At 43.4% G+C, this 12,880-nt stretch overlaps 1 protein-coding gene and 1 long non-coding RNA gene across 2 annotated transcripts in view; one reads left to right on the top strand and one right to left on the bottom strand.

The window, feature by feature from the left end:
• LOC118231957 overlaps positions 1–4,653 on the bottom strand; it is a 32,630-nt gene extending 27,977 nt beyond the window's left edge. The window contains exon 1 of the long non-coding RNA XR_004766182.1: positions 4,226–4,653. This is a non-coding gene — a long non-coding RNA (uncharacterized LOC118231957). The remainder of the gene's footprint in view (positions 1–4,225) is intronic.
• LOC118231955 (metabotropic glutamate receptor 8) overlaps positions 2,741–12,880 on the top strand; it is a 160,793-nt gene continuing 150,653 nt past the window's right edge. Inside the window, exons 1-2 of the mRNA XM_035426384.1 lie at positions 2,741–3,012; positions 6,603–7,441. Coding sequence (XP_035282275.1) covers positions 6,929–7,441 — 513 coding nt within the window. The 5' untranslated portion in view covers positions 2,741–3,012; positions 6,603–6,928. The remainder of the gene's footprint in view (positions 3,013–6,602; positions 7,442–12,880) is intronic.

Here is a 12,880-nt window from a genome sequence, read left to right as displayed (position 1 = left end):
TGTACAAGCAATATTGGCTCATTTTGATCTGGTTGTGTCATACAATCTGAGCGACTCATCGGAAAAGGAATGACTTGGTCTTTTTCTTGGTAATCGTGTGTGTGTGTATGTGTGTCTGCATGCATGTATGTTTAGCTCAATTACACTTTATGCACTTTATGTAACCAACTGCCTAATAATGCAACTTGATAATGATATTTAGATATTCCAATTCATTTCAATTCAATTCACAAAGGTAGCAATGAAATTACTGGCTAAATTTGGCAAAGTAATGTGAATATGTTTTATTGAAGTATGGGTCCACAAGTGTATCTTATTTAAAGAAAGTTTTTAACAGCAAACTCCATATTAAAAACATGAATACAGGTAAGTATTGCAATATACAGTAAATTATATTCGGCCCCATCTTTCCATATATGTAGCTGTGCTGTCTATCATCTTTTATAATTAATCTATAAGCAATAAATGAGCTGTTACAAAATGCAGGTCTTTGGTTCCGATGACATGTGTACATGTAGGGCCTGCCCAAAGAAGAACAGATCATACCTACTGTACATGGCATTGCATTTCCAATGCAGTTAGGTCTGTGACTAGAATGGCTGAGTAACGTTAATTCAAATGTACCTTTTTATTTGAATTTTTTAATGTCTTTGTCATTGTAATATGACATTAATAACACATCGAACGGTTTTGTATTACTGGCTGAGTAATGTTAATTGATTTGAAATATTTTAAGTCTTACATTGTAACACACCCAGTAATTACTCCTGCATTAATGTCCTCACAGGAACCCGTCACATTTAAATTCTGCTACACCCCCCTCAACCCGCCATGCTGTCCACCATCCGCCACTACTGAACTGAACAAATAGAGTCAAATGTATTACATGGAACCCCCTTACACAGCCAGCAAAAAAAGAAGACAAAACGTGACTCGGAAACCCACACACCAGACTTCAGCCCAAAATAAATAGTCTAGGGAATACCATGACCTGTTAATAAGATGTTATATGTGTGAGACATATGTGGCTTAACTTTGACCGAAAGAAGCACTGCCTCCCACAGAATTCCAGTATGGAGAAAGCCCTGTTCATGTGGTTCTCTGTTCACAAAAGGCTTGTCCAAGTTGGCTGTTAGGCTTAGAAAGGACAGGCTGATGAATTTGGCAGTTGGCTCATGAGTTGAGGAAAAGTGCTTTTATTCGAACAGGCTGTTAGTCTACTGTTAAAGCCCCCCCCCCCCCCCCCCATTCACCACTGCTGTTTTATTTTATAGCCCTTGGTTTTCTATAACATTGTATTTGCCTGTGCCTTTTAATCAAACTGCTGACAACAGGCCGCTACTTTTTAAATATATTTGTAGGTCATTTAAGTTGCTGCTTATTGTTCATTGTTATGTAATTTAAATTGCCCATTGTAGAAGAGCTGTCCAACATTAAACTCACCTGACAGAGGTGTTCTTATTTGAACTTTATGATCATTTAATGAAGAAAGGTTAATAACTCACAGTCCAAGCATACTGGCGCATGCCCTGTCTGACATCGCCATATAGTTATTTTTCTGAGAATCAAATCAGTGGACTGGAATCAGCCCGTTGGTGCTTTCTTCTAGCGTGCCATTATAAATCTCACAATTAGACAGACTGTGCCAGTGGAAACTTTTTAACCGATTCTATGGAGGATTGACCCTGTAAAATTTTAAAAGCATCATATAACAGAAGAAAATCAATACGCTGAAAAATAAAATCACCTGAGGCAGACCTGCTCACCTGTAGCTCAGTGCCAACACAGATGGAAATAAGACTCATGAATATTTGGGACCCTGTAAATACACAAGGATTCAACCTATTGAGGCTTCCTGATTTCAGTACACAGTTTAACTAAAGAATTATACGTCCTCGGAGAGTGGACCTATTGGCTTCCTGCGAACCTGCACGGTTGAAAAGCAAAGGAAAGTGCAAAACGCACTTAAGGCACGAGGGTGAGATGCATTTGTGCGGACACTAGATGGCGCAAGTCTTCTGTCTTTTAAAGCTGCCATGGTCCGAGCACTGAAATGGCCTTTGAATGCCGCTCAGGAATCAAACATGGACACAAATGGACTACAACAGCCTTTCATTTTCCAAATACGAATTTTGAAACAGCGCCCGAAACAAATTGCTTGAATAGAAAATATCGATTTTCAACAGACATGGAAATATGCAAAACATCGAATTCAATACGCATCCTTGAAAACAAATTCCAAATTGTTTTATTATATTTTATGTTGACCGATGCTGACAATAATGATGCATTTTCAATTGTACAATTCAGTTTCAAGCTGCAAAATCGATCGATGCTACGGCAAATCTTAATACTAGCCTATATTATAATTTCAAGTAAGTCACCATAAAGTAGGCCTGTGCACAATTTGTGTCTTTCAGTATTGGAAGAAATACGTAGATGTTGTCTCTAAAATGGTAACCAGGTACATTTTTGCCATATTGTCGTTTTTGGTAGTTACGGATAATTGGTGCCTAAACGCAGTTTTATCGTTGTCGTATGTTTTGCATTGTCCTGGCTGTAATCAGTAATTGCACTGGCCGGGTTTAAATGACTTCTCAGACGATAATCTGTTAACCCCCCCCCCCCCCCCCCCCCCCCAGCCCCAACCACCCCCGGCCCCCACATCCCCAACCCCCCCCCCCCCCCCCCCACCATCCCACCCCACCCAATGTATTAATGTAGTCTGAAACGTCAGCTACGCGCTAAACAACCTGTATAATGTAAAGTAGCCAGATGAAGGAACCTTTCCTTCCCGCAGACCGATTGAGCGCCTGATAAGCTGCGGAGGTGCATTAGACAGAGTTGGGAGACCAATCACGGCCGGTGGGAGTATTTTGTGATTCACTTGGAGACGCGCTCGCGCTCTCTCGAAGCGCTGTCCCTTTCAGCACCGAGAACAGAGACGCGTGAAGCTTCCAGCGGGTTGTGAATGCATAGCTACGGAACCATACCCAAGCCTCCAAGCAGCAGGTAGATTCATAAGCAAGTGTTGCTATTACTTATGCTAATGGTTTTTTAAATGTGAGGTAAACTCAGCATTAGATTTCAGGTTTTTTCCCCATTGTGAGTCATCTGCGCGCACCGTTTCTTGATGTTCTACGGGTTCTTCTAGACCAAATTTCTGGTGGTTTCCGTTATTTAATTGAACCAATAACTAAATATAATATGTCTGCAAGCGAAGCATTTGTAAATATAAAATATTCAAGTGCTCGGATATTACCCCTAGGTTTGTATGCCGTTTTAAATTGTTTTTGTACCGTTCGGAAAAGTGCTGAGCTCTGCAAGGAAGTTCCATTACAGAAAAGCCAAGGAATGCGCTTTCATATCGCAATGTGATGTCTCTTTGCTTTTTCTTACACCACTGGATAAGCCCATTATAATTGTGCAAATTATATTCTATTTATGGGGAATGCTTCCCTCTACATAAGGGAATTCGTCGGAAATGTGCATTTTAAGCTTTCGGTTGTTCTAAATATTCTCTCGCTATTCTTCGCGGAGGCTGATGTGAAGATGTGCCCTTTTGAGCGCTGATGAGGTTCATGCATTCTTCCCAAAGCCTTTTATGTAGATAGAAACTGACGATGCTCTTAACAGTAATAGCAATATCCTAAAACAATCATTTTGTGGGTCGGAATTATACGGAGATTTGAGATCACATGAATATTCAGCGCCAAATGCTAAACATATACAACAATACTGCAGCTGTGCTTCTTTTAATTAGGTAGTAGTATGTGTATGCTCAGACGGCTGATATACTAGCTTTGATTTGTCTGTACTAAGAATAACATGCATATTGCATTATAACGTCTGTTTGTATTAAACGAGATGTTAATATGAATTAATATGGATATTATTTTTAACAGCTCAATAATTCGACGGACGATTTAATATTCGATGTATGTCGGTTGTCTGTGCTGTGTTTGTCTTTGTTTTGCAACATGTAATTGATTGTCAGATAACACTTGCAGTAGCTATGAAAGAGACAGAGACAGAGGGAGAGAGAGGGAAAATCGCGCCTTTTCCCTCAGTAACAGGATGAGAGAAAAAAGCTATCAGTTTCTGAAAAGAGCACAGAGATCCCCAGAGAGTTGTTAGGTTGAAGAAAATATAATAGAATCGCCAGAAGATGGTATAGCTTGACACATACCGATTCGTGTAAATTAAAAAGAGAAATGGGACTTACCTCGCCTGCCAGGGTAATAGACCGTTCTGCTTTCTGCCAGTGATAAAGATCGAAGTGTTGGAATTCCATCATTCTTCATTAAATCATTCTTATAAGCAAGTTGAACGTCAGCCTTTCCACGAAATTCGGAAAATATTTTAATTTAATTATGCAATTAAGTTTTGTGTTTAGATTCATTTTTACAAAGGAATCTTTATCATGGCTTCATACATTACATTCCCCATGGGGAAAAAATATGATTGATACTTTTGCATGCGCAGAAATCGCCCAGTAGCGCAGGATCATTACGGGCATGATACCATAATCTGTGGCAGCTCTGTTATAGTTTCAATTGTGAATGGCGCTATACAACAATGCATTTAATTGACCGAGTGACTCAGAATCCAACAATTGCACATTTTCTATGTAAAACAGGACTCTGAGATCAATCACGGTTGGTGAAATTGAAATGGAAATGGAAATTCTGAACAAATTTGCATTCGACAATCACAAATAATAATGTATTATGCAAAATGTTATTTGTATGCACATAAGCGTTAGATGTGCCCCTTTTTAACCAGGAAACGAGTTGAAAAGGTGGGTACTCGTATTGAAATTGCTAACGTGTTTTGCAGGCAAAACGCACCCAAATTTCAGTTGCGCACTACACTAACTGTGCCTCGCGTTTGTTCGTGGTGGCACTGTTGCGCAGCAGAGGCATTTTGGAGCGCGAGGCATGGTTCGTTAGGGTATGCGGCGTGCGGCGAACTTCCGATTTAATGAGGCTGGTGATCGCCATTGCTCTGCAGGATTGGTTGTCAAATTTCATAGAATAAGTTCCCCAGCAGTTCTCTTTATTCTCCCTCTACCATACTTCAGGTAATTCTACACATTATTTAGTTCCCGGTTAACAGATTTTCTACACAGTGGTCTAAAATGTGCCTTATTTAAACATTAATGAGCTATTTTTGTGGTTTCATTGTAAATTGGAAAAATTCTGAAATTATTTAGTCTTTAAAACAGGTCTTTTCAAACAGACTTCTAAACACAAAGTCAGTACATCCATCTATGGTAGCCATCCCCATCAAATATTTATTCTTTTTGAGATCATACCAGACATATAATGTATTATGGGATCTAAAATAACCCTTAATACCTACACAGTAATATGTCCAGTGTTAATTCATCTCTAACAGTGTTAATTCAACTCTTACCAGATACCACTCTGGAATATGGGACCAAATGCTGTTTGAACACTATTAGAGTTAAATCAACACTTGACATTTTACTGTGCAGTGGGCTGTTTTCTTTTCCATGCTGGATATACACCATTTAATTAAGGAGAAAGACAATTTCATTATTATCACAAAATTGCAGGAGGTGTTCAGTGTATCTCAGTAAAGTATTAATTAGCACAATTTGTTTTAAGAAATGAGGTTGCCCGCAGGAATAATCCTAGCCTTCTGATCAAACACAAGAGGAATGTTTGTGCCTCAAGATGGAGGGCACTGTGGAAGAGTTAACTTGACAAGTCATGTCATTTCAAATGGAGAATGGCAGCAGAATTTGGGACATTTATATGAAGAAAAGTAGATGCAAGTGGTCAGGCCCAACTGTCAGGGACTGGTGAAACAAAAAGAAGGAAATGGCTTATAAAATGGGGGTGGGTCTATAGCTTGTGACACTGATATATGTTTTGAGAGGCCAGATTTATGGTGAATATAAAATTCTGTATATATTGTTTTCCTGCGAACGCACACACACACACACACACACACACACACACACACAGTGTAATGGCAGCCCTGTCGGAATGGCCACAGAAGGATGTTTAATGTCATTAATAACAATGTTTAATGGATGCTAATGAATGACCTCACCACTCGATTCTGAATGCCAGACAGTAATTCTGCTGAATGCGTTTTAGAGGTGGTGTTACTTGGCCCAAGTGGGAATAGCCAAGCCACATCCATGTTATGAAATGCAATTTGTCACCCTGCTAATGAGAGATGTAGCTGGTAGTAATAAGGTCATATCATGGCCTTTATTGCTTTCACTCTGCACTGCTTGCAGTGTTTGTTGCTTGTGAATGTGTGCTTGTGTGTGCCTGCATCCATGTGTCCGTCTACCTGTATAAGTGCATGCGTGTGCGTATCTGTTTGCGTATGTGTGGGTACATGTTTGTGTGTTCATCTGCTGCTGTTTGTGTAAGTGTACATGTATGCCTGCTTGTTTGTGTGTGTGTTTGTGTACGTGTATGCGTATGTGTGCATGCGTGTGTGCGTGTGTGTGTGTGTGTGTGTGTGTGTGTGTGTGTGTGTGTGTGTGCAAGGGTGTGTGAGAGCCTCAGTGTTGAGGGAGATGATGAGATGGCTGCTCTTCTCTAATTCTCCTGCAGGAACATGTGAGAGCACAGCAGCCTGATTCTGAGGCTCACCTCTCCGGTCTCCTCCACCTCCACCTGCTCCAGCACTCTCTCCATCTTTCCCCCTTTATTGCCATGCAAGCCCCACGCGGCCGGGATGTTATACAGATGGAAGGGTACCCCACCGCGGGCCCGGGACACCTGACTCAGCGCTGCTAGGAAGAGGAGGGGGGAGGGGGGGCACCGATGGTCCCGCCTGCGTCCTGCGCCCACCGCCACTCCGTCGTCCGCCGCTTCGATCTCCCGCCGCTCGCCCGCCCCGCTCCCCGACCGCCGCGCGCCCCTCGCCCCGCGTCGCCATGGCGAGGGACTCCAAACGCCGCTCCGTCTCCTGCCAGTGCTTCTTCCTGCTGACGGCCAACTGCTGCTGGCTGCTCACCTCCATGCAGAGGACCGAGGCGCAGGAGCACGCCCACTCCATCCGCCTGGAGGGCGACGTCATCCTGGGGGGGCTGTTCCCCGTGCACGCCCGCGGCGACCGGGGCGTGCCCTGCGGGGAGCTGAAGAAGGAGAAGGGCATCCACCGCCTGGAGGCCATGCTCTTCGCCATCGACCAGATCAACAAGGACCCCGAGCTGCTGCCCAACGTCACGCTGGGGGCGCGCGTCCTGGACACCTGCTCGCGGGACACCTACGCTCTGGAGCAGTCGCTCACCTTCGTCCAGGCGCTCATCGAGAAGGACGCCTCCGACGTCCGCTGCGCCAACGGCGACCCGCCCATCTTCGCCAAGCCCGACAAGATCGTCGGCGTGATCGGCGCCGCCGCCAGCTCGGTGTCCATCATGGTGGCCAACATCCTGCGGCTCTTTAAGGTATGGACTCCTTCTCTGCCCGACTGAGGTTTCGGCTCTGAGGACTGGGGGGCCCGGGGTGGGGGGGGGAGACAGTATGCCTCAGAGAGGGGGGGGGGTCGTCTGTGCTGTGCCTTGCCCACTGAGAAAGATCCCTATTCGCATCCGTGGATCTTTCCAGAACCCAGCTCTGCTGTTTTGCTGTGCTTGTCACTGGGTGTTAAGTGGGTCCGGCAGCCGAGGCTCTGACACTTCGTTTATGGTATTAAAACATTTAAGCTGCCCGCCGCTTGCTATTGGAGCTGATAAAGTTCAATTATGACAACCAATTAAAGCGCTCCCAGTCCTGTTTCACCTCATCTAAGCCCTGCAAACTCAGTGATGTTGTGCTCTTCTGGGAATTGGCTACAGGCTCTGTATGGTAATTAGGCTGGGTTTGGACTGCCTGCTCAGACTTAGTGATGACCGAGCGTTAGACAAGGTGACGTAAAAGGTCGAGCGGCAAACAGCGCCTGCCGGCGATGAGAGCTGTCGGGCTCGGGCTGTGTTTACTGGGCACACTGCGCAACGTTTTGCGCCTGATGCTCGGAGCGAAGGAAGGACGCAATGCCTTCTCAATAACGCGCGAGTAACTGTAGCTGTGTCTGTCTTTCTCCTGTGTTCCATTTCAGCATGCAAACGTACAGTACTGTTTACATTCCGAAGCTTTGAAGGACCGTGCGAAACATGATTTGCAAAGATTGCTGTTTAAAAAGAGAGTTGTGCAAATTTTAAAGATGGCTGGTTTTTCTTGGTGCACATGTCGATTTCTCCTCTTATTACAACCAAAGTCACAATGTAAATTTGCCCAATAGATTTTAAAGAATGTGAGTGATTTTTCTGTGTCATATTGCGTTTGTATCACATTACAGTTGATGGTTTAGCTTCTGTTTCATGTCTCATGAAAAATTCAACATCTGTCAAGGGTTAAAAATAGCTAAATTTATCAGATTTTGAAATTTGATAGACATACTGGTGCAGTGATAATCTAATACCGCTTCTCAGTGATTTGCAAATGAGGATTGACAGTTAATTGAAAAGTGAATCATCGGAGAATTTAGGAAGAACCTAAAAAAGCACCTGACAACACTGCAGCAGGTGACACCCCTCAGTGTCGGGCCGAGCGTACGATTATCTGCCTTTGCAAGGGAAATGGATCTTTGGCTCCGCAAGCCAATCATATCTCTTGCTGTGCCTTTCAGGAAGCAAAGGCTCCAGTTTGGCCTTCGGTAGACCTTTCTCCATTACAGCAGTGCATCATTATTGGAAAAAAGCCTTAGGAACGAATAGAAAGGCAGGAAGGCCGGCAATATCGTCTGCATTCTTCTCAAGCTGTGAATGTGGTGTGAAGGGTACTTGGTGGCACTGTGGTTTTTTTAGATACCCTTGCTGAATCACACTGTAAAGTAATATGGTGTCTTGGCATCTTGACCATGGGCACTCACTTCCCCTTCTCTATTGAAGTAATATATACAGACCGTAATTTTCCTAATAAGGGGTACCCTTCCATCATAGTTTTCTGCATAATGTTTGCCCTTCTCTTTGCCTCTCAGAATAAAAAATAAACATACAAGTTGTGTAATATATTTATGTTTTCATGTATGGACAACGGCCTGAATTCAATCAACATTTTCCTTTGATTTAAAAGCAAAAGTTTGCATGTTTTTCTTCATAAATACCATTGGATCGTTACTGTGATTTATTATGGTGATTATTGAACTTGCAAGTCAAAATTAAGTTTTTTTTAGGACTAAAAGAATGTTAATTGAGTCCAGGCTATGGTTTTTTTTTAATTCGTTTTTTGGAAAAAAAAAAATCTTTTTCTGGGCTTTTTGAAATCTTCAGCCGTTATGTAAGACATGCTAATAATGTTAAACTGAGGAGATATAGCTCCAGTAAGTTAAGACATGAAAGGAATGGATGAAATTAAAGCTAAGCAGCCTAGTGCAAATCGCTAATGAGCGTCTCAATAGCTCTGTGGGTGGTGTCTGAGGAGAGTGTACATGTCAGATAAGGCATATGGACAGGCACTGTTAATGTCAAGGACTCTTCCAATGTCAGATGTCAGCAGGCTGCGGCTAAATTGTGTGTTTAAACCGTGTCTGCTGTGCTGTCTCATGGTGTCCTGAGGTAGAGCATGCAGTTTCCTCGGGTGAAGCTTACTATGCTGCTATTGTTTAGGGTGTTAGAGCCTGTTGTTTCATGGGTTAAAAGTGAAATAGCATTTAAAGCACTCCTGAGTGTCCAGTGCTTCGAGCTAATGTTCTTTTGTTCTGCTGTTCTCCAGGTTCTGCACTCTGGTGTAGTGGTTGTGTTAGCCCTGTCAGAAACGTAATGATATAAGAAGTAGGCATATAAGAAGATGGAGTCAGCTGACTTCTCAAACCTATATCTGACCACATATCCTCACCATTTATAGTTAATGGTCAAGTGATGGGAGAGGTCAACAATGTTTTTTAGGAATTCTGATCTGGTGAGAAGAATGGAACCAGGGATATTTGCTCAATATTGACACTATTTCTTTTTGGGAGTTTTGAGTAAAAAAAGTATTGGGGTAATGTCTATTATGCTTCTTTGTATTGCTCTGGGTTTTACAGTGAAACTCGCTGTTTCACATGGAGATGTTCGCTATGCTACTCTATATTGCTCTGGTTGTTTCTCCAGCTAGAACACTGCAGGGGAATTTCTGAGGGAACTCTTTAAATAACACACAACAGTTGCTGGTCACTGTTTATTCAGAGTGGGTGAGGTGGTTTGTTCACCACAGAGGTACAACAGATCTGTTGTATGCAGCACAATATTGATTATGAGGCTATTTACTCGGATGAAATCAGCGTCCCCCCTTGAACTGTGTCCCCTGGGGTAGACTGGCTACTTTTCGTTGGTTCCACAGGATATTGGAATTATGCTATTGAGATATTATTTGCTGATATTTGCTTTCAAAGGCAGCTCTAAGTTTTCATAGTATTCTAAGTGTTCTAAGTTTCTAAGTTTCTAAGTATTCATCAAATTACACACAACAGAAAGATTGTTGAAATAAGATTATTTAAAATATAGCACCCCAACTACTTGGTATTCACTGCTGAGGTAGCCCTTTCCAAGAATTTCTCTTGTGATTTGAAACATTGTATGTGTACAGTACCGCTTTAATGTAACAGAAATAGGCGCAGATGTCAATGAATAGGTGTGAGGACATGCTTGAATGTGCTTTTGTTTAAACTTGAAAGTCCAACACAAACAGTACAATAAATATGTTTGTTCTAGTGCGGAGACATTTCCTGATTAAAGCCGATTACACGCTTCATTACACAAGGAAGACAACAATTAGATTAAAACATAATTACCAAACAGACGCACATTAATTCGTACAGAAGAGAAGGAACTGCCGGAGACGATTAAACCTCACCCTGCCCATTCGCTGAACAGCTTAAAGGTCACGTTCAACGGTGTGACGAAAACAAAATCAGAACAGCTTCATATTGTTACCATAAATATATGATAACTATGTAGCACGTAGCGTGTGCGTGCTCTGGTGTACTGCACACTGTAGTATGTCCTGTAGGGTGTTCTGAACCGAAGTGTACCGTGTTTGTGCTTTGCTGTGACTCACACCAAGCAAGAATGTGGAGGAGTGGGAAGGAAACCTTCTGAATCTTAATGATTCTGGTTCCTTTTTTTCCCCCCCTCTCCACATAGGAATTAATTTAATAATAATGAACCGGAGACAGATTAAAACAACAAACAGGAGTTCTCATTAGCAGGAAATACGCCACGCCATTAACGTCTCCCGCCTGACGCTGGCAAGCCTTCTCTAGTGTTTGAGAAAACAAAAAATGTGACCTTTATGACAACAAGTGGAAATTTAATTGACTTCCTGAAATAATTTCATAACAAGACATGAAAATAATGAACCAGATGTAGTTTATCAGCACTGATTGAAACAGCATACACATGTACACACACACACGCACACACCCACACACACGTGCACGCACGCAGACACGCACACACACACACACACACACACACATACATTCACAGGCACGCACGCAGACATGCACACACACACACACACATACACACACACACCCTGAAGTATATTAAGCTGTAAGCAGGATATGTGATATTCCTCTTTCATCCGTCAATCTCTGAGTCTAACATCCAACGTGAGGAGATGAGGAAGGGGATCACCAAAGCAGATATTTTTAATTACCGTTCCTATAAACAGCGGGGAGTGTGGTGTCGGTTGACGCTCAGGCTGAACGCTCTCGCTCGCCCACTGACGCGCCGCTAGCGCTCATCCGCGCGGGTGCGAATTCTAGCGCCAGGCTGAGAATGACTAGCTATGTGAGCACATCGGCACGCTGATATAAATAAAGGAGCATTAAGGGACAGAGGAGTGGATGGATTCCTTCCTTGGGCGAGTTTGCTTTGGCCCTGTTTGTCTCTGCGCGTGTCCGAAAATCACACTCTTCGAGAGGAGGGTTCTCCCTGAGGGTGGGGGCATTGGGGATGTGTGTGGGGATGTGGGGGGGGGGGGGGGGGGGGATGGGGGATGGGGTTGAGGTGGCCAGCGGTGGGCAGCCGTTGCCAGGAGGCACAGGTGACAGGATCAGGACCCTTCCGGTCCACATGTTTATTAACTGTGATCACCCCTCACTGAGCCGAGGGTTCCACAGCTGCGATGGAGGGACGAGCTCTCAGTACACAGCCTGCTGGAACAGCTGCCGCATCATCACAGCCCTTTACCATCTTTCAGCATCACTTGGTGTTCTCCTATCCAGCCTGGGCAGACAGTGCCATCCGCAGGCAATGATAAGACTAGTTGTCATTTTTTAAAATTTGGTGAGCCCTGTGAATCTGTGCCAGGTGGGAGTCAGTTATGGATAATAGGAGCTCAGTATGCCTCTTTTGCTGCCCCCTCCCAACTGGGAATCTGTTGTTTATGAGTATTGTTTTATTGAATAATTAATTGGGGAGGTTTGATGGAAAATATATGAGAATAAACAGGGCGATGACACATTCCTGAAAAATACGGGCTTTCTCAGGTGTCTGGGAGAATTCGATTTGCTCCTCAAGGCGTCCTCTGTGGTTCCTCTCGCTCTGAACAAATCTTCGGTCTAATGAAAGAATGTGCGAATGACAGGAACAGGGGGTGAAAATGCATCTGAGCAATGTACGTGGAGTTAGTATCAATCACAGCCAGTGATATCTTAAACAGAATTTGCAAATGTACCGAATTTCCTCTTGCGCCTTTTCCTCTTGCCTAGTGAGACCGAAATTACGGTCTCACTAGGCATTGCGTTTAAAACTAGGTTTTGGACAGGATTCATTCAGTATGTAGATCTAGGGTGTAGATGCAGGAAGAAGGGGCATGAAGACTGTGAATGCGGGTACAGTAGCGAAAGTATAGAGGGCAGA

This window comes from Anguilla anguilla, chromosome 7 (assembly GCF_013347855.1).
Source record: "Anguilla anguilla isolate fAngAng1 chromosome 7, fAngAng1.pri, whole genome shotgun sequence".
NCBI lineage: Eukaryota > Metazoa > Chordata > Actinopteri > Anguilliformes > Anguillidae > Anguilla > Anguilla anguilla.
The sequence above is the reverse complement of the archived record's forward strand: the minus strand, read 5'-3'. Positions and strand labels throughout refer to the sequence as shown.